General features: G+C 38.0%; 5 protein-coding genes across 7 annotated transcripts in view; 1 reads left to right on the plus strand and 4 right to left on the minus strand.

Annotated features, from left to right (window-relative positions):
• The first annotated feature begins 7393 nt into the window (after nucleotides 1-7393).
• On the plus strand, nucleotides 7394-10162 carry LOC110417166 (seven transmembrane domain protein). Its single transcript, XM_021429397.1, has 7 exons — nucleotides 7394-7603; nucleotides 7973-8042; nucleotides 8155-8214; nucleotides 8524-8638; nucleotides 9167-9282; nucleotides 9506-9630; nucleotides 9736-10162. Exons 1-7 carry the CDS (start codon nucleotides 7527-7529, stop codon nucleotides 9857-9859), a joined length of 687 nt encoding a protein of 228 aa, XP_021285072.1. The 5' UTR covers nucleotides 7394-7526; the 3' UTR covers nucleotides 9860-10162.
• Nucleotides 10163-10319: 157 nt separating this feature from the next.
• LOC110417168 (uncharacterized) lies at nucleotides 10320-11011 on the minus strand. Its single transcript, XM_021429399.2, has one exon. The coding sequence runs from the start codon at nucleotides 10867-10869 to the stop codon at nucleotides 10480-10482; it is 390 nt and encodes a 129-aa protein (XP_021285074.1). The 5' UTR covers nucleotides 10870-11011; the 3' UTR covers nucleotides 10320-10479.
• Nucleotides 11012-11242: 231 nt separating this feature from the next.
• On the minus strand, nucleotides 11243-13374 carry LOC149527220 (B3 domain-containing protein REM16-like). The gene is made up of 3 exons (XM_089783583.1): nucleotides 12529-13374; nucleotides 12064-12248; nucleotides 11243-11848 (listed from the first exon to the last, which is right to left on the minus strand). Exons 1-3 carry the CDS (start codon nucleotides 13094-13096, stop codon nucleotides 11555-11557), a joined length of 1047 nt encoding a protein of 348 aa, XP_089639709.1. The 5' UTR covers nucleotides 13097-13374; the 3' UTR covers nucleotides 11243-11554.
• Nucleotides 13375-13560: 186 nt separating this feature from the next.
• LOC110417157 (B3 domain-containing protein Os11g0197600-like) lies at nucleotides 13561-18452 on the minus strand. 3 transcript variants are annotated; one of them, XR_016351228.1, is made up of 7 exons: nucleotides 18232-18452; nucleotides 17623-18112; nucleotides 16966-17138; nucleotides 16227-16716; nucleotides 15801-15931; nucleotides 14857-15272; nucleotides 13561-14733 (listed from the first exon to the last, which is right to left on the minus strand). XR_016351228.1 is itself a non-coding variant. In XM_089783582.1 (6 exons), exons 1-6 carry the CDS (start codon nucleotides 18298-18300, stop codon nucleotides 14976-14978), a joined length of 1650 nt encoding a protein of 549 aa, XP_089639708.1. In that variant the 5' UTR covers nucleotides 18301-18452; the 3' UTR covers nucleotides 14767-14975. The 3 variants fall into 3 exon arrangements, 1 of the variants encoding a protein (XP_089639708.1); XR_016351227.1 differs by having other exon boundaries at nucleotides 14837-15272; XM_089783582.1 differs by lacking the exon at nucleotides 13561-14733 and having other exon boundaries at nucleotides 14767-15272.
• A 1061-nt stretch (nucleotides 18453-19513) lies between these two features.
• The window catches only part of LOC149527221 (uncharacterized), a 1518-nt gene continuing 461 nt past the window's right edge, over nucleotides 19514-20570 (minus strand). Inside the window, exon 2 of the mRNA XM_089783581.1 lies at nucleotides 19514-20570. Within this exon, the coding sequence (XP_089639707.1) occupies nucleotides 19907-20570 (664 nt within the window). The 3' untranslated portion in view covers nucleotides 19514-19906.

The raw sequence follows: 20570 nt of genomic DNA on the forward strand, positions 1-20570 counted from the left end.
GTTGATAGAAAAGATCAGATGTAAAAAAAAAAAAAAATAGACCCAGAGATGAAGGAATTGCAGAGACTACAACCAGTCAGATTTAAAAAATGCAGGATAAGAGAAAGTAAGTAACAGAAGTTTTTTTGGGGATGATGGTTTGAAGGAAAAAGTAAGTGAAAAGGGCAACTTGTGTATTTACGGATGCAGAAAGGATCAGAGGACCTTCCCCTAGATAAAACAGCAAGTGAGAGAAAGAATAAGAGAGAGAGAGAGAGAGAGAGGATGGAGTGGTCCGTTCCTCCCTTATCTTTATAATGCGGAATGAAAAAGGAGGTGCAGGAATGTAAATGGTGGTTTATGCAGGGCATGGTTGGAATTCGAGAAAACGAAAGGAAAAAATAAAAAGGGTACTATTCAATGGAATATTTGGAATAGAAATTGAGTCTTTCTTTCTCTCTCTGGACAGTCTTCTCTCTACCTTGGTGACGGATCGCGACCCCCCATTTAAATTCCCTCCCCTACTCTTTTTGTGTCCATTTCCACATTATCTTACTTATTTATTTTCCTAGAATTAGAATATTCCCGTTTTCATTTCTTGAACAAGGATTGACTGGCAGGCCATATATATATATACATCTCCTTCTCATCAGCTGATTTTATTAGGTCTTTTCCATGCAGACGTGGCATAAACCCTCTCACCATTTTTTCTTCCTCTTTGAAAGCTGACTGCCTAACACATGATGTTATGCTTAAGCCGCTGCGACGTTGATATCATCTTTGACAGATTTAACAAAGCGACAAACTTAATTAATCACAATAATTATCATTAATTCCTTGCTATATATACCAAAACATACTTACCCTTTTTCTCTTGTGTTACCATATAACCCTGATTACTATTAAGCTACTGGATTTTTTGCTTGAAAGCAGGAAAAACAGGGCAATAGAGGGAGGGGTTCACCCCAGATGTACAACAAACTCCTGATTAAACCGACCATTACCAGCTCTCCATGCAAGTGCCCTATAGGAAAACTCCTGTGCTTAGAGTAGGGTTAGTGTCCTGCTGGGCACGTTGAAAAAACCCTGGAAATGCCAATGAGCATCGAGCTGTACACGTGCGAAGAAGTTGCCTAGCTAGAGAGAAAGTTTTATGTGGGGGGAAGAAGTGCAAAAATAAATTGGTCTTGTGAGTAATAAGGAGGGAAGGAATATGGAGCAGGGACTATTAAGAGAGGAGCAGTGTCAGATTGGCTGGGGTGTCCGGCGACACCAGGGTCGCAGACCCACATGCAACTCTTCCCTTGGCCCTATTTTCATTTTAAAATTTTTCACTGTTTACTTCCCGACGCGCTCTTAGTCCAATAGATTCAAAATAGCGATTTTCCCTCATAAGATTAATAATTAATTTAAGTAAAATATTACTTGTAATTCTATGTTATATAATATTAATATGATACGTTGATATGTCATTAAAGATAATAACATAACATATTGATATGACATGATAATATTATTACGTTAAATACTTAAAAAATGAAATAAGTAGATAGGTACGAGAGTTTTTCGGTGGCTTATAAGCAGTGGCTTTACATATTTCATCAAATTAGTCTTTGGAAAAAGGGGTAATGGTTTCGTAATAGCATGTTCGTGTAATATATTTTCACCCTTCACATTCATACAACGTTATGTAGTCATAAAATAATAAGTGATATTTTGATTAATTAATAATTAATTATAAAAATTTAATTGATCTAAAATAAAATACAAAGACTTGCTTAAGGAATTTATTTAAATTTTTTTAAATAATTCAAGATATTCTTTGAATATTATGTCATAAAATATACTAATGTAGTACAAACTTAGAGCGTGAGGCGCGTTGCGAGCACGTGAACGGAAGCAAGTAGGAAAGGAAGACACTGCCCAAACTTAAACGTTCAATTCAACGGGTAGTATTTGTCTAATGTGTAATCTACCCGGATGCCCAATATTCCCTCTCCGTGTCCAAATATTCCTGTTTGAACCTAAAACCCCACTCCTGTCGAGCCCCACCCGAGCGTGGAAACCCGCAAACCCAAATTTATGAAATAATTAAACAACAATAATCAAATCATCATGTAATAAAAAAGACCATATTCCTCGGCGTCAACATGGTTTTGATCACGTGACCTTCCGGACGTGACCTTGTCTAGGTCTTAAGCTCTTCTTTTGTTCTCTTCTCTTGTTCTTTCTTTCTCTACTCCCGTTTTATTTGCTGAATTTTCCCCTTAATTTATTCCCATTTCTCGAACCCCTATGGCCCTCTTCTCCCTTTGTTTAATCCCACAAAAGGGGCTCATTAAACAGTAACAACAAGATGACTAGAAGGCAAAAAGATTAAATTAATATACTATGATCGTGTTTAAATGCCTTTTAATCATTTGTTAATAGTTTTCCAAGCCATGGTCAGCGCCTGATGCGCTCTAGATTCTCCGGGAAATGGAAAACTCTTTTTGGTTTCTTCTGTTAGTTTATTCGAGTACCTAGTTCTCTCTCTCTCTCTTTGTGTGTGTGCCTTTGGATTATTGAATTAATACGTTTGCAGTGGGGTAATATCCGGTCAACATGTCTCTCTATGGCTCACTTGCAATGTTGTCAAATGCTTCGGGCTATATTCCATATTCCATGTGTTTGTCTTATAAGAACCCTTTTTTCTATTCACGAAATCTTTCAACATTGCTCTCATGGTTATTAAACGAGTTTTGGAGTAATATATCTTGTAATTTTTAATGGCTACGGTTCAAGGGGCCTTCCCCCAGTTGGTAGCTATGGTTTTAACATGATGTGTAATTGTTTTTTAATGTGATGTTTGTCTGCTTGAATAAGAAGAAAGGATATGGTTGCAGTGCAGATGAAGCAAGAACAGACATGTTACTATTGTTAATTACTACCAAATTATTTGCTGGTAAATGCCTGTCGGCCACCGAAGAAAAATAAAATTCAAGGCCCTAACCATAGCTTCATACCTAAATATGTAAAGCCTTCCTATAGCTTAGCTAACCCCACATTCATGGTCATCTAATTTCTCACCAGTTCTGTAAATCACATGCATGACTACCCAGTTGTACAAAATTTAAACCTAAAACAACACTAAAAGATCAACTTGATTCAACAAAGTGTGGGTAAGTTTTGATTTTTTATTGTTTTGAGTTGAACAGAAGATCAGTCCAGCATTAAAGACCAAATACTGATCTGCAAATCATGCAAGGTTCATTCTTTTCATATATAGTTTGTCTTGGAGATTAAAAAAATGTCCATTCCAATTGGAAGAATATTAGCTTCTTCATGGTGATTCGTGAGATTAGGTTAGCCGGGCATGTGTATGTTTGCTTTGGAATTTGAATATCACCTTCTCCCACTCTCTTTGAGTATTTGCGAGAGAAAGACAAAAGAGAAAGGAAGGAATCACCGAAATCAACGCCGTTTAGGCTGACGTGCGCCACGACATTACATCACGTATACTATATACAAAACAAAGAGAAACAAAACCCCAGGCTCCCTATCCTTTCCACTGGTTCCTGTAAGAATTTTCTTCTGTCTTGATCTGTATGACACTTTTGATGCTCTTGCATGACAGAAGAAAGCAGGACTGTAACTGTAATTGAAATCTTAATCAGCTAGAAACTACACAACTTGGTCAAAAACCAGCATTAAAAAGTTCAATAATTGATCAATGATGGTGAATGTAATTCAAAGAGATCAGATGGGTATATGCTAACTTTATTTGCCTTCAAAAAGGGGTAGGTTCAATATATCAGAGCAAAAGAGAGGGTTCCCATAAAATTAATGACGTCAATTATTACCTTTATTTACCAAGGTGAATGAAGTCAGACCCTACGCAACCCTAACAATATTTTTTGTAGCGGCTGAAGCCTCAAACTAATAAAATAAAATCGAAAACGATATCAGACCTTGAGACTTGAAATCTTATCTTGTTTATATATATATATATATATAGATTTTGAATTCTGATCTTGATGTTACAATCCTAGAGCCTCACTAATCGGTTTGTCAACTTGCCTCAGCTCAGATTGGTGATCATCAATAACATCATGAAAGCGAAATAGAGTATTGACCATGCTGTCGATCGACTCAGATATTAAACAAAATTTGATCAAATTGAAATTCAACGAAGAATGACATTCATTCAATTCATTGAAGAAAACCCCTTTTATCTGGTGTTCTCAGTCTCAGTCCAAGGATGGTTTTCGGGTTTAAGTGAAAACTGAAAGCTGATGGGAATTTGCAGGATGCCTGGCGGCCTGCCTGCCTGGCCACCTAAGAAAGCAAATAAAGAGACCTGTCCCCTCCTTCTCCCTTTATATATCATATCATCGACTTAAATGAAATTTGGAATTGACCCCAAAAAAAAAAAAAAAGAGAAGAAAGAAAAAGAAGGTACGAACCATCCTAATGCATGAACTGGAAAAATGATAAAGTGGAGCCGAGTAATTAATCAGACAGAAAGAATGCAGCAAGGGGGAGATGGAGGCCGTATCAGTTAAAAGTAGTCTAAGAAACACTCTCCCAAAAAGCAGAAAGTGAAGATTGTAAATAATTAGGGTGGGATGAACATGATTTGCCATGTGTATGTAGGGTTAGTTCCCCTAGTTGTACGGGTTTTTTTTGCCCACAAAGTTTCAACAGCTATATTGATCAGTTTTGTTGATTAAAAACTTGGAGCTAGGATTGTACTTTTGCGTCACATGACCCACTTCCAGGGCAGCTCATGTGCCCTCAATCAGTTCCTTGTTGGGATTTCACAGTGGCCACTCAGAATTCGTCTGCCCCCCTCATAAAAGTCTTGATGCAGTGGAAAACCCAAAAAATAAAAAAATAAAAAAGCTTACCCAACTAAATTAAATGGTAAATCAAGAGAGTCAAATTGATCATATTTTATGTTGTAATGGGCAGCTAGTAGCAATTAATTTACCCAGAAATTACCTACCTCTTTTAGTTTAAAGCGTTCCTAGCCAGGCATCTCGCAGTTCTTCCTTCTGAAGCTGAAAAATTGAAGTAAATGCTGTTAGGATGTGACTTTATCAGTACATACATTGATCATAGATTCATGCTCTTTCTCAGGTTATCATTAACAGGAAAAAAACGAAAAAGAACTGGAATAACTTTGGAAGAATAATATTGTTAGCCAATAACCTGTCAAAAGTTTTCTCCAACTCTCTGATCCCACTTTTTCTCAGTCTTAATGGGGTTATCCTTGAGGTCATTTTCCATTTCCCAGAGTGGTATGGTCGTCATCTAGATTTAAAATAGACGAAAAATACAAGGAAAACATGGCTTCACACAGCCAAATTTTGTGCTGCTCATTCAACATAAATGGCAAAAGGGTGAAGAGCTAGCATTGCATCTTGATGACCTCATGCACAGCCCTATGTCCGATTCAATGGAGTAATAAATTCCCTTCCCCTCCGCCTATTGTGTTTTCCGGGAGGATAACTTTGTCAACATTCCCGTGACACTGTCTTTCGTATAGTTTTGTCATGGACCTCGAGGACCACATCTACACAATTGTTCTTTCATCTTTGGGTCCAAAAAGCTTGTGTGTTTTTTCCTCACTCTTTCTCTTACCTTGTTCTGACTCTTTCTAATATTGCCAGAAAGAATGCTCTTTTTTCCTTGTCAATTGTCAAACACCTCATTAATAGAATGTGAGAAAACTAAAACCTGACAATGTCAACATCAAGTAATTAAAATTCTTCCATTTCCCTTTCATGAAGGAATAAAAACATCCCCATGACGTAAATAAATTATTAGATTCAAAACCTTTGAACTTCATACCGAAAAAGCATTGTCAAGATGACCTTAATACACATTTTTCCCTGTTAAATAATTACCATGAAAATGACTTCAACACTAAAGAGTAGTGATTAGAATGGTCAGCTTTCCTGTTTGTCAACAGCATGTGCTAGCTGTCTACCCTTTAACTTCTTGTCCAATCCCCATGATCAGGCATTGGCTAGGATGGCAAAATGAATAATAAAAGTACCTACCAAATACCATAATTTTGTTTTTATACTGATAGAAATTATCTTACCGGCTAAGACAGGCTTTAATTTGGGATATATATATATATATATATATATATAAAAGATCAATTTAAAAAATTTGGAGTTTGATGGTTTCCTTTCTGGTGGCTTGAGAGAGAAAGACAAGCTGACAAACTCAAATGAAAATCTAGAGAGGATTAAGACTGTTTAACCCATTAAGTAGATTGAATCCAAGTGTAGCTTGGGAAGAACCTCACAGCAATCAGCCACCCCTAAAATAATAAAGTGGTAATCTAGAAGCCCAAGCTAGGGATGATTAGTCATAGATAGAAATGGTTCGAACAGGGAAAGGACAGCTTTTGATATGAGACGGCCCTGGAATCTTATAAGTTGATATTCTTAAATGAAGTACAGGTGGAAAATGTTTGGCAATGGGAAAGGGCATTAGCAATCATTTGTAATCTTTCTCAACACATAATTACAAGATTACAATAACAAAATTTTCGATTATATTTAAAGAGAAACAAATTCGCTTGTTGATAGATTGACAAAAACCGAGACCCTACCTTCTTATAATTATACCCTACATAAAAGGTATATAATGTCGTATTTCGAATGATGGACAAACGAAACTTCAAATATTGCTGGGGTACCATTACAACACCAAGAACACCTCAAGATTAATGTAAGATAAAAGACAATGGCCAAAAAGTAGAATGAACAAAGAAGTCTTTCTAAAAAAGACAAAATATTGTTCCATTTTTAGTACTTAGGAATTAGGATAGGGTTGAAATATCTATTTACGGTTATATATTCGATTTGGTAATTTCATTTTCAATTAATAAATGAAAATATTACCTTTTAAAAGAAAATGTATACTGTGCTACTTAGTTTTTTATGTTTGCATTTTTACCAAATTAATAACAAAAAAAATTAAATTGAGTTATGGTTGAATTAATCACTTTGAGAACAAGTATAATCGTATGCAAAAAGTACTAAGGTATAAATATGAGAAAATGTGCAAACCCCTCTTATAAAATGACTAAATTTCCATAAAAAACTAAGTAACACTATAAAATCAAATACCAAATTTAAATTAACATATATCTAAATTTTAATATGAAAATAATAAAATTTACGAGATACGGAAAGTTATCTTTCATTATATGATTTCGTGTTATCCCCACAGGCTCACAACCCAGAAACAGGTGTATTAGAGCCCAAATGGCTTCTTCTGGGCCTATATAAGCCCAAAGATATAGCCCAAATCCCAATAGCTTTTTCAAGGGGCCAGAAATGTAGCTGGTTTTTTCGGGGCCCAATATGAAAGAGATATACGTCCTTCTTGTAAAGCAGGCTTAAGCAGGGTCCGGAATGTCCAGGTAGAAATCTAAGAAGAAATTCGTCAAAAAGGAAAAAGAAAGAGACAAGCAAATCATCGCTTGATCAGTAGAGTTGCGATCAGATTGAAACTTGGGGGAAACACGAAAGGAGGGAGGAGAAATGACGGTGTTCCACTTCTTCAACTGTGCGATTCTCACCTTCGGTCCTCACGCCGTCTATTACTCCGCCACTCCATTGTACGTTCCTCTTTTGCTTGATAGCTACTTCGTTTTCATGTCATTTTGTGATTTACGAATCTATTGAAATCTTTGTATCTCTTTTTTTTAATGACTTTATTTCTTAATATGTGATGAAACTGAGCTCTAGCGAATCTCAAACCTCGATCTGTTCGTTCGAAGTTGGAAAACGAAGTGTCTCGACCGAATAGATTCCTTTTCTTCTCCGCTATAAGAAAACTGAGCTAAGATCTATAGAAAAAATTATCTCGTATCGAGATTTTATGAAAATTTAGTTAAAATTGTTGAGGAGAAATGTTATTTTCTACTATATTATAGTATTTGTTAACATATAATTCAGTATATTCATAGTAAATCATGTTCATGCAGATCGGAGTATGATACTCTCGGTACCTCTGTTAAAGCTGCCCTTGTTTATCTCGGAACAGCTTTGGTAAAGGTCAGTAGAGCTGGTAAAATAAGTGTAGTTGAATTACTGGTTAAACTGTAATCTCATGTTTCTTGTGGTTGCTTTTGGGATAGTTAATTTGTTTTTCTTTATATGCTGGCAGCTTGTTTGCCTGGCGACGTTTTTGAAGGTGTCTGAGAATGATGGCTTCGATCCATACCAGGTATTTGTATTTCCATATTTTTAGTTCTGAAATTGGGAGCTACATGGAGGAATGCGGTTGTTGCGCTAATATGCTTGTTTAGAAATTTTGATTCTAGATTTTGGCAATAGGATGTAGTTTTTGTGGTTCTGTTGAAGATAACCTAGATGTTAAAGTTAGCTAGAAAATAATGTGAAAACTTTTACTTTTTTGTCTACAGTTTTGCATAAGGGTGTGTTAGGGATGTCGCCTGTAATACTGCCATGAGTCTTTATGAAAAGTCTTATGTATAGCAACTTATTAACAGTTGTATTGCTTATACATTTTCAGGAACTTTTGAAAGCGCTGATTGGTTTCATAGATGTTGCTGGGCTTTATTTTGCCTTAACACAGTTGTATCACAGGAACATCTCTCAAAATCATAAATTTCAAGCTGTTGGACTTGGTGAGTGTAACTGACTCGATCATTTGAGTTGAGATTCAGCTTTGCCTCCTTCTGAATAACCCCCTTCCCCTTTTCCAAATACAAATTAAAAAAAGAACCTTCTTTTGCATTTTATGGTTTTTGACCCTGAAGATCATCATTCATCAGATCATCTAATTTAATAATGAGTTGAATCATTAGGAGCAAAGCTTGATCTTTATTACTAGTAAATTAAATATCATAATATTAATAGAATGGTCATACTAAATTCAGTTCAAGAAGCTTGAAATCACTTGGTGTTCCATTTTGAAGTATCCGAAGAGTAATACATTGATCTGGACCAGCATTGCCTCTTCTGTTTTTAGTGAATATTTGATGCTAGTTTGGCCCAGAGGATAAAAATTTGAGTTCAGTAATGATATGCCTAATAGATGGATAAATTTATATTTGATAACATCGAGATGAGCATCATCTAGCTTATTTTTCATGGATTTTTTCACTTGCCTTTATAAAATCAGCACAATGGCTTATTTCTTTCCATGTGGATAGGATGGGCATTTGCTGATTCTGTTCTACATAGATTGGCACCCCTTTGGGTGGGAGCTAGAGGACTAGAATTCACTTGGGATTACATTCTGCAAGGCCTGGAAGCAAATGCTAATTTGGTATGTTTATTTCTTTAATGGTTGGAACGTTTCTTTTGCGGCTGTCTTGTTGGGCATTCTCGATTCTATACCGGACTACCAGTAGTTTATTTGGAAAAGTGTTCAGAAATTAGAATGATGATTGTGTAACAGCAAGATTTTAGAATTGTGGTTTCTTTAAGCAAAAGCAAACTTACAATTTATCTCTCTGCTTATGGGCATTTCTATCCTTTTCTCACTTCAGGTGTTGAGTATATCTCTTGCAGCATTGGGATCTTTGATGTGGCTTCGCAAGAACAAGCCCAAGACTTTAATTCCCATAATATATGCATGTGCTGGCATTGTTGCAACCATGCCATCCATTACTAGGTCTGTTTTAACTGGTCACTGCATCTGTCCACAACTTTCTCCTCGTTTCTGCTTGGCCACAATTTAACCTTCTCGTGACAATTTTCCTTTGCTAAATTTCGGCAGCTATCTAAGGCGAGGATTGGGATGGCACTTTCCAAAGGTGGTGGGCTTTGAATTGTTCACATCTCTGGTGATGGCTTTCATTAGTTGGCAATTATTTTCAGCATGCCAAAGGCCCTCTGCATGAGGACCACAGCTTATTCCCCCCTGCCTGGTGATCGAAGAGATGTTGGATAACTATCAATTATTCTTTCCTAATCAGTTCCTTTACCCCAGGCTGCTTTGTTGTCTACTTTAAAGTTCAATCATCTTAACGTTAATCCATAGAGTTTAGCTAAGGCACAAGACTCAAATTTTGTATCTCCAGGAAAGTAGAGAGAAGATTTTTGATATAGAGTTTGGTAGCTTTATTGTTCCGTACCTTTACTACAAGGACCCTTGCATCCTTAACCTAAGTTTCAAGAACAGGGCAGTTTCTCTTACATGCTAATTTATTCATATGTGATTTCCCAATTATTTCTCTCCCTTTGCCATAGGCACTCCCTCTAGTTCAAGCCATCGTATTGGAATTTTAACTGGCATTATGCTGCAGCCGACGATTAAATTATCACCAAATTCATAAATTAAACGAAAATGAAATGCATATCTGCTTGTGAAGAAAATGCTTCTATTTAGGCATTTGATTAACTCTATTGCAAGTTATTAAAAGCTTCAGATGATCCCTACCATGTTCTCTGATCATACTACCGAGAAGAATTCACACCAACATTGCAGGCAAAGACAAAAGTCCTTGGAACAGAAGTTGTTTCACTGGTCAGATTCCTCTAGGGATGCTTCAATACGCAAAAGAACAAAGCCAACTGCAACCCCGATCAGAACAAGCCCGTTCATGATAGCTGCGATCTTGAAAATCTCAGCCGCTTCGTTGCACGTAGAGGACAACGCTCCCCCACCTGTTCTTCCTTCGCCATGCGCCTTCTTCAAGGAGCTGATAACATTAGCAAAGCACTGCTCAGTGCACCGTGGCAGGCCGAGGGAAACCACGTTGTTGTTGTTGTGTGCTTTCAGACCTCCATAGGAACTCATTCCTCCAATGTACACCACTTTGGGTGTTGTCTGTTTGGTTTTGTTGCTGACGCAGCTCACGACTCCGCCACTGGCGGTTGCCGGAGCAAGGACAGCTGAAGTTGTTGCCATGTCAACCAAGCTTGCGATCAAGAAGCTTCGCTTAACAAGAACCTCAAAGGTACTTACGAGAACTAAAACGTAGCAAAGAAACTGGGATTACCTGTGAGTTTGATCGTGCAGGATTCTGCGGATAGAAAGAGATGGAACAACAGACAATACCATATCGAGGGGAAAGTCGTGGTTTTAGATAAGATTAGCTGAATTATGATTGGCTGACAAAACATGAGATGGGGAGATGGGCCCAAAATTGGCATTGGGCCTTTTCTTGTTCATTCATCCGAGATTTTAAGTTTCTTCCACTTACGTATTTGTAAATTTTGCATAAGATTTTACCCAAAAAATGTCATTACGACAAAGATCGGGTCTCAGAACCTGGGATAAAATTCTGCAGAACCAACAATGGAAGGTCAAACAGGGCCAATGGCTCCACTAGAGATTCAAGAGGTTTGCTACACCGCAATAAACCAAATCAGTCGAGCAGCAAATCTTACGGAAATGGAAAGAGATAAAGAGTGTGACAGGACATTAACCATTTGTACATATATAATTTACAACTTGATCGAGTTTTCCCGTTGGCAATAGCAAATGCAGATTGCTAGCCTCACAAAACTACAACTTAACAGTGTATCAGACATCTATAGCAGATATATCTATAGATGATGCCAGGACTGCATTGCACGTTTTGGGACAACCTTTAGTATAAGGCAGGGTGCACTTGGGTTAGAGGAACTGGTGCTTGCAGAACCCGAAAGATGCTAACATCCAGTATCATTGGTTTGTTTCCTACGTCGGCAGGCTCAAACACACACGCATCATCTTCGTCCAAGTTATTGTCGTTAACAAAATTCCTCCAACCACCAGAAAGCCCTCCACAATCACGATTCCTGTGATAATAAAATCTGGCCTTCCATGTCTGCTTGTTAATACGTAGAATCACATCTTCGTTTTGTTTTGAGAGATGTTTAGCCACCCATGCAGTAGGGATTGCCTGAATGGACCAACAATGCAATACAATAAACAAGGCTGAGCTTCAACATGATCGTCTAATTTGAATGGAGAAACAAGGCATATGTACAAACCACAAGCTACCAATCTCTTTGCTCATGTTAATATTGGATGAATAAAAGGAGTAACAGACAGTCATGGAGAAAGGGAAAGCACAATAAAACCCAAAGTTTGATCAAATTCAGGATGGGATTTTACCATATAAAATCGTCTTGCTACATGTGTGGGCTTCATAACTACCATAAAACCCTCTCTGGTTAGTGCTTCCTGTGCCATTAGAAAGACATTTGCTTTCTCAACTTGAGTCGCAGGCCTTTTACCAGTTGTGTACCGGGGGCTAAAGACATCTCCATCCATTGATGTCTGGTCAAACTCTAAATCACCTGTGAATTAGGGGCGAAAAGAGAGTACAACATCAGTCACCCAATTTGAGTTTCCGGCCAGGCCATAGATACATTTTAGTCATTTGCCACAACATACATTGCTAAATGGTCAGACAACAAATGCATATCCAATAAATCACCAAGAACTTCCAGAAATCATCTCAAAGACCCTAATATTCCAGTGTCGACAATAAAAAGTGGGAAGCAGGTGTCAAAAAACATTAAATCTACCGTGGAAAGCATATTTTATGTAAAGCAAAGGTTTTAGAAGTGCTCCTACCAGTTTCAACCTTCACTTCTGCAGCAAAAGTAGTAAGATCTTTGCCTCTGAGGCTCTTCCTAGCAGGGACGGACCTAGTAGAAGAACCCATAATTCGCATTTTCTTATTTGTAGCTGCAGAGGTGATAGGTTGTCTTGATGGCCTAGTCTCAATGTCATTGTTAATAGATTTTTCTGGACTGCTTTCAAGACCACAGTGTGAAGAATTGTGCACAATTTCAACGGGAGTTTCATTCATCTTTCTTTTTGTTTGGCATCGGCTGTCATATTCTGTATGCTCACACTTCCTCACAAAATAAGATGCTGCCTTCTCACACAAGCTCCGGCCATCAAACATCAGAACATCAAAATGGGACATTCCATTGTATTTGAAGATCAACAAGTCATTCTCCACCAAAGAATGGTCTTCCACAAAAATTTTCCATCCACAATCGAAGAACAAGGTATTACCATCTGCTTTCAGTCCCACATCCCATATGATACCACTAGGACCCTTAAGAGTCACAGTTGCCGGAAGCTTTTGCTTGATATTCTTAGCAAACTTTTCTGGTACTTCCTGCAGTTTCATACATCATTTAAGTGCAAGGTGAAACTTGAATTTTCTAGCAAAGCACAAACCAAAGAGAGATAAAAATGATTGGCGAAGGCCGAAATGTAAGATGCCATAAGTGTAACAGGGGAAGGAGGATAGGCATGCAAACATGGAATGACAACAAGATAACTCTTTCTCACTTCAGATTTGCAGCTTGATTGCTAGAGAAAAAGTTCAAAAATGCATCCCATTGGAAAGGTCAAGGGATGAACTACGTACTGCAGTGTTCTTGATCTTTAAGATTTCCATTTTCAACTAAGCAAACACACAGGAATCAAAAGACAAAACTAGACAACCAAGAGAAGAGGTGGTGTCAAGACGGGAACTTACAAGCCGCTGAAGGAAATCACCATTGAGAAATTGAGAGAAATGAATGGACTGAAAATGGGTCCAAAAGATTTCCTCTTCCCAGCTCCTACAATCCTTACAGGAATCTCCCATTTTGCATACCCAAACAGCTGATCTGCACCCACTATTCACCAGAAGAAAGCTAACAAACTAAACTTTTAACTCACGTTGAAATACCAAGATATGCTCCGGCCTCACGAGAGTAACAGCAAAGAGGTCAAAGATACATACAGAAGCAAATGGACAAGAATCCTCGACTGTCTAAAAGAATCCCCAGAAAAGGAAGGTTATTAATAAGCAAAAGTACGGTTCACCTAGACATGGTTCTGTATGAGATAAATGCTTTGCTTTTATGTTTCATTTGCTTTTGTTTCTTGTTTCTGTAAAAGGCATGAAGAATCCCAAAGCGGCAAGCAAATGAGCAAAAGATTTTGCATTGTGGTTGTACTTGAGACTTGGGAGTAGGAGGCCGGGACTGAGAGAAGTACACGAGGAGAGTGTCATCTCAAAGAACGAGCCTTTCTTAGTGTAACGGAAACATGTGGAACACACTTTGCGGTTGGCACTCCAGATGTAACTAAGTGGGGTTCTGAATCTACTGTTTTGGCTTCGGGGACTGAGCTCCCACTTCCCCCATAATGTTTGGTCTGGATCTCTGTTGACTCTCAGCGGGTGATACTACCATATGAACAATATCTCCGGGTTTGCAATCATGAATTTCAATTAATAAACTAACATATGATACTGAGTACGGGTCCAGTAGATGCGTCCTCTTTCCGCTTCGTTCTATCCTTGCTCGAGTCCCTCATTTCAACAGGCAAAAGAAAGAACTAAAAAAGATTCCTTCCATAAACGAACAGAGCTTAGAAGTTAGATCCCGAAGTGAACCAAATAAACTGAAGCAAAAATCCCAAAGCAGAGACTCGGTTGACTGAAAATGCCAAGGTTGCGTGCGCATGTAATGATGATGATCCATAAAAAAACAGCTCAGTTTTTAAGAGAAATTGGCGGCCCAAGTGACAGGGCGGTACTGATGATTGACACCAGCCGCTGCTACTCTCCACGTCCAGTCGATTAATGGTTAAAAACTTCAACACTGAACTATCGATGACCGGCAATTTCATTTCTCGTCAAGATGGGATTGGAACCTGATCAACTAGTTCCACAAATGATCTTAGCTCATGTGCCCCAAAAGATTTTCTGGGGTGACTGAGAAAATTGTTGATTCGCATAAATTACTGGATGATATCTTACAGGTTAACTACCTGCGGCAAGTGAAAATTTGACAACGTTAAACCTTGTTCCTATTACTTTCACGTTCTTAATTTATCAGAGAAAAACCAAAACCTCAAGTTCATGAGACCATACTAAATAAATTCATGGCATACATGCGGACATCACTTCGAAGTTTCAGTCCCAAAGCCAAAAGAGAGAGCAAATCGATAAGTACGGCAGTTGAAGCACTTGCAAATAGTGCCCTAACTTGAATCAAGGTTTCAAAGGAATTTTATCTCAAAGTTAGCAACTCCGTTGAAGCATGTTGATGATCTAGCCCTTTTCTTCCCGACCCTGATATATGAACATACATCTCACACTTATTAACAAGTTCAAATATGCAGACATCCCCCATCTTGATGTCATTGTCACGAACAAAGGCCATCCAGCCTCCACAAAAGGTATGCACCGCTCTCCCTTTCGAGTCCGGGACAGAATTTACAGTCCACCATTTGCCTTGCATATTACGAAGAACAACCTCTGTTTTGCAATACGGAAGATACGCCTTTGAAAACTTATATGGTATTTTCTGCATGACAGGATCCAGAGAATAGTAAATGAAGATTCATGCTACTAGAGAATCCCCAAAGAACCCTATGCCTCTTATAGTCTGCAAAGATAACTAGCCAACGATTGCTAATAGTGCTATCAGAATCTAAGAACGACAGATGATATGGGGTATGTTAGGCCGGATGAACCAAATGGTGCTTAAGAACCCAAGTTCACTCCACAAGTAAGAAGCAGTCAAGATAAGGCTTCAAAAAGAATGTATAACAAAGAGATTAAAATATGGGTGAGATGAAAATCCTCATCTAGATAACAAATGCAATTTGTCGAAGAAAAATCCCATAGTAATTAATAATTCAATGTTGTCCTACCAACATAGGGCATGTTTTATTTTAATTTTTTGATTCTTTAGTTTCTTTAATCTTAATTATTTCTTGATTCGGATTAATCATTCAGCAGATTCACCATAGAATTTGATGATAAACTTAGTTATGGATGAACTAATACTAGTCAAATTTTAAAGGGGAAAAAGGAAAAGCAAATTGCTCACCAGAGTATACGAGCCACCGACATTGAACTTTCTCATGATTCTCACAAAACTAGGAAACCCAGAAGCAAAAGACTGAGCTGCTTTTTCTTCATCAAGTGCCAACATCATTCTCAAACCACCAATAGCTGCTTCTGTTTTACAAGCGAAATCAAGTTACAATGCAGTTCTCTTAATAACTCTAGTTAATTGATATTTTACAAATATTCCAAGGATTGAGAAAGTATTATGAGTGGCTGTTGGTCATGGTCAAAGGCTAAAAAAAATGTCGAATGTGGTCCCGGGAAGCTTAAAGGGACACTCAGTTTTTCCTTCCATGAGATATATATAGCATAATAACACTCATGATCAATTATAGCAGCACCATCCCTTCAACTAATAAGAATAATTTTGACTAAAGAACAAACATAAAACAGTTAGAAACTTTACCTTGCTTTTCATTGCCTGATCTTGACAAAGAGCAGAGCGCAACACTGGCAGACTTCTTTGCTGCATTACCATATTTTTTTTTGTCAAGCATCTTAAATCCTTTGTTATCACACATTTGAACTTTTTTCATAGATTTTGAGTGGACCTTTGAAGATTTTTTTACAAATTTTTTTGGTAAAGTGGCATCAGACCTGTTAATTAACACATTAGATCCTGCTTTTCCACTTTGCCTGTCCGGGTCTTCCCCTCCAACCCGAAGAATATGCACACGCAATTCGAATTTGCGCACAAATTCAAAAATACAAATATCTCCAACCTTGATCTCATTACTACGGACAAAGCCCAGCCATCCACCACATAAAGTATGACTTGTGTGCACTCTTGTTGTTGGCACAGAATTCACAGTCCAACAAGCTCCTTTCAGATTCCGAAGGACAATCTCCGTCTTGCACTTTGGGAGATGTTCCATTGCAAACTGATATGGAATATTCTGGGCCACAAAAAAAATAATAATAATAAAAGGCCGTTAAATACATAAGTTGGTTTTATGGTGTTTAAATAAAGTATCCTGAAAGAGTAACTAGTTGATCCAAAACACCAGATAAGGGCTAGAAGAATTTCCACATGGAAGCACAAAGGAGATAACTATAAGCGCTGTCAAGCCACTGAATTTAGAAGAGATGTAGGAGGGTCATCAAAAATGAAAACAGTTTCATGGAGTGAGAAGGAAACAGCATACCAATGTATATGAGCCACTGACATTGAATCTTTTCATAATTCTTACAAAAAACGGAAAGCTTGAATTAAAAGATTGGGCCACTTTTTTCTCTTCAAATTCTGCTACCATCGGTGTACAGCCACCACCATGCAGATTCAAATCTTGTGTGCCAGTTTTTTTCAGGATGGTTCCCTCTGTTTCAAGAAATGGGAGTTTGCATTAAAAGGAACTCCTGTGATGTAAACTATTAGCAAATTTGCAACAAGATAATATCTCCTTTTGGATATTTGCATTTTATGCCCAGAAAGTTCATGCTTTTCTCTTTTGTTCCTTTTTCTTTTTGGGAAAGTTCATAGATTCAGACAAAGAAAAAAAAACATCAGAATGAATGTCCACTCACCTATGCATGAAATTTCTCACATTTCATTTCTATGAGAAGCACATTGAATAACAAAAAAGTGGTATGCTATGCAAAAATGTTGAATACTAAATACGACACTAACATCGAACCATGGTTTTTAGAACAACTTTTTGTTGCTGGCATGGCTATTCCTTCCTAATAGAACATGATTTGAAGAAAAGCAACAAGATCCTTAGACCATAGAACACTGCCAATTCAAATGGAAAACCAGATTTCGTAAACAAATCGCAAAGAATGAGAGAAGATCATATCATTACCATGGTTTTCATCACATGAAGCTAATCCTCGACATGTTTTAGTTGCAAGTAACAGCTCATACCCGCAATGTTCTTTATCACCCACATCCCTATCGAATTCCGAAGAGCTTTCTCTAGTTCTCTTCACCAAGCCTTCACAATCTTGATCCAGTGAAACACCTTCATCCTCCCTACCTCTCTTCTGCCCTACAATTCTATCATATTCACTACCACCTTGACTGCATTTACAATGAAAAGCAGCTTCTTTCTCGCAAGAGCTTTGATCAAAAACTTTAACATCGAAAACCAAGTCACCATCATGTCTAAAAACCAAAAAATCACCACATTCTACGCTATGATCTCTCACGAAATCTGCCCAACCTTCATCGAAGAACAAGTCGTCATCTTTTCGAACCAATTCAACAACCCAACTGTATCCACTTGGTCCTCTTAACAAAACTGACCCAGTAGTTCTTCCCTCCAAGTTTCTGTTAAATCCCACTGGAATTTTCTGTTAAAAATACAATTCGTTAACCCAAAAAAATATTTTTTATAAATTATTTTCACTAAGCCCCTAATTTCTGCAGCCAACAATCTGAGGGAAAAAGGAAAAAGAAAATGGTGAAATACCAGGCGGTTGACGCTTGAAGTAGAGGGGAAAACGTTGACAAAATGTGGCCGGCGTCTCAACTTCAACATCGCCGCTGGCTCCGATTAGCTTTCCCGCCACTTTCTTCGCCGGGAAAGGTAAAACTTTTGCCGGGAATCAGGAGCACCGGTTTTTTATCGACAACGTTGGAAGATCAAATTCGGACCAATTTTCTTAGCTTCCGAGAGTGGGAGAGAGGGAGTGGAGCAGTTTTAAGAAATTCCTGTTCTGTCCCTGGTTCCCCAGTAGTCATCCCAGTCGATTTTAAGGCCAGTGTTTAACACGTCCCCCTTTGACCCTCCTTGAATCTCGAAGAGTGTTGTTCGAGATTATTTTGAGCGCGTGGGAAATCTGCTGACAGCGATACTTTTCCCGGGGTTAACTGAAACCTGCCATGTCAGTTGGAAACGCTCACGGCTCACTTGGATTGAGGCTTAAGGCCCAATTTCCAAACTTCCTTGGGCTTATTGGGCGGCAAAAGTACTAGATTGGGCTTGGGCCCACTACATGACTAGAACTGATATTAAAGAATGTTTATTTAATTTTATTTTTGATTTAATTTCTAATCCTTGGAAGTCATATTGATCTACTTTCAATTGTTGTGTACCAATCAATAATGAAAAATAATTATTAAAAAAAATGGAAAATTTATCTGAGTTTACGTTCATCGTCGCCAATGAATTGAGATTAATTAAAGAAAGCTTGTTTAATGGAAATAAATAAATCAATAAGGCATGTTGTAGGCTGTCAAGGTCCAAGACAAAGAATGCTTTTCCTTTATCTTAATGTCATCGGACAGGGACTTGAGCTGTGGGGGGAAAAGGATGCATCAAATTGTAGACTTATACATCATTGAACTAATCATAACAGACAAAAAAAAATTTGGCAGATTAAAACCAAGGATTGGGACAGATGGATGCATTGAGTAGCCATCAATCCAGAGGAGATTTATAACATGTGATAGTATCAGTGTGTACAAAGTCAAAACCACCTGCTTAACTCACACAGGATCAGACAAACATTGGGTCAGAAATCCTTTAACATACCCTATTTGCAACCAAGAAACTTGGTTTTTTGTGCTGCAACCTATCAGGAAGAGCTTAGAATGAATAGGAGCGAAAAAGAAATCTCACGTAGCACAACAGGAGCTAGTGCCATCATCTGCATTTCTGGTTCAAAAAAGGGTCCTTTTTTGGCTGTTGCTGTAAAACCTTGGATGATGAAAAACAATGACAAGTTTGATACAAATGAAGCATTTGCCAATAGCGGAAGCTGTCATGGGACTGCAAAGCCATTTCAATTCTATTTTGGATTACAAAATACTTAATTCTGAAGCTGACATGCCATTTTGAACCAAACTCTACAATGACGCTCAAACATGATTAATACACCAAAAAGATATTTTTAACAAGAATGAAAAAGGAAGAAAAAAATCATCTTCTCACAAGGAATTGCTCCAAGGGAAGACAAAAGGAACCAGACCACTTGGTACCATATCTTTGCATCCTTTCCAGTCGGCTTCAGCATCTCCAATCAATTTGAGCTGCAGATATCCTCCTTGGTGGAAGTTGGAAGGGATATCAGAAGGGTCCATCTTTTTTGGTTTTACCATTTTGCCTTTAATGAAAACAAAACCTACATGCAAGCTTCCCAGACCTATGTTTCTGAACCTTCAGATATTGTGGATAAATCATTCTCTTCAACAAATGATGGATTAAGAAACTTGGCCACAAAAGCCCATGTCTTGTAAACATCTTCAAAGTTGGTCAGGAAACCAAGTGATGCTGTAATAACTTTTACTCGAAAAAATAAATTTTTACCATCTTGGCAACCATTAGCCATTGGCTGGCACAGCGTTGAATCTTCAAGCTCAAGTGCCCTGCACTGCTGCTTCAGATTGTCCACAACTCGTACATGACTGAGTATACCAATGCCGAGAGAAATACCACTCTTCTCAGCTAGATGCTGAACAACGTCTGGGTCAATTAGTCTTCCTCCCTTGCTGTCCCGCACATTAAAGGCTACAGCAGCACCTCTTTCGTATTTGATCTTTGGGCCATAGATGTGCACAAGATGAACTCCCCTGCTTTCATCCGAACTAGGTAGCCGAAGTTGAAGTAATGAGGTGACAAGCCAATTGATCAGGTAACGCAGTCTAAGGGTAGTTTTGTTTAGACCCAACATGTTAACATGATCAAGATGCCGGCAAATTATCTCTGGCTCCTTTCTTCTGCACTCTTGCTCATCATCATCATACTCTTCATCACTACCAGATTCATCATCAGCCAAGGTAGTCAATGATATTTCTCCAGGCTCCAAG

The sequence above is a fragment of the Theobroma umbraticum genome, unplaced genomic scaffold, assembly GCF_002168275.2.
Source record: "Theobroma umbraticum cultivar Fairchild unplaced genomic scaffold, ASM216827v3 scaffold_51.0, whole genome shotgun sequence".
Lineage (NCBI taxonomy): Eukaryota > Viridiplantae > Streptophyta > Magnoliopsida > Malvales > Malvaceae > Theobroma > Theobroma umbraticum.

Coding starts and splice junctions, on each gene's coding strand:
- LOC110417166 (XM_021429397.1), top strand. CDS start 7,527: ATGACGGTGTTCCACTTCTTCAACTGTGCGATTCTCACCTTCGGTCCT. Junction 8,215..8,523: donor ATGGCTTCGATCCATACCAG/GTATTTGTATTT, acceptor ATACATTTTCAG/GAACTTTTGAAAGCGCTGAT. Junction 8,639..9,166: donor ATTTCAAGCTGTTGGACTTG/GTGAGTGTAACT, acceptor CCATGTGGATAG/GATGGGCATTTGCTGATTCT.
- LOC110417168 (XM_021429399.2), bottom strand. CDS start 10,869: ATGGCAACAACTTCAGCTGTCCTTGCTCCGGCAACCGCCAGTGGCGGA.
- LOC149527220 (XM_089783583.1), bottom strand. CDS start 13,096: ATGAAACTGCAGGAAGTACCAGAAAAGTTTGCTAAGAATATCAAGCAA. Junction 12,249..12,528: donor AGAAGTGAAGGTTGAAACTG/GTAGGAGCACTT, acceptor CCTAATTCACAG/GTGATTTAGAGTTTGACCAG. Junction 11,849..12,063: donor TAGCAAGACGATTTTATATG/GTAAAATCCCAT, acceptor TGGTCCATTCAG/GCAATCCCTACTGCATGGGT.
- LOC110417157 (XM_089783582.1), bottom strand. CDS start 18,300: ATGTTGAAGTTGAGACGCCGGCCACATTTTGTCAACGTTTTCCCCTCT. Junction 17,139..17,622: donor TTCATGTGATGAAAACCATG/GTAATGATATGA, acceptor TTCTTGAAACAG/AGGGAACCATCCTGAAAAAA. Junction 15,273..15,800: donor TCGGTGGCTCGTATACTCTG/GTGAGCAATTTG, acceptor CCTGTCATGCAG/AAAATACCATATAAGTTTTC.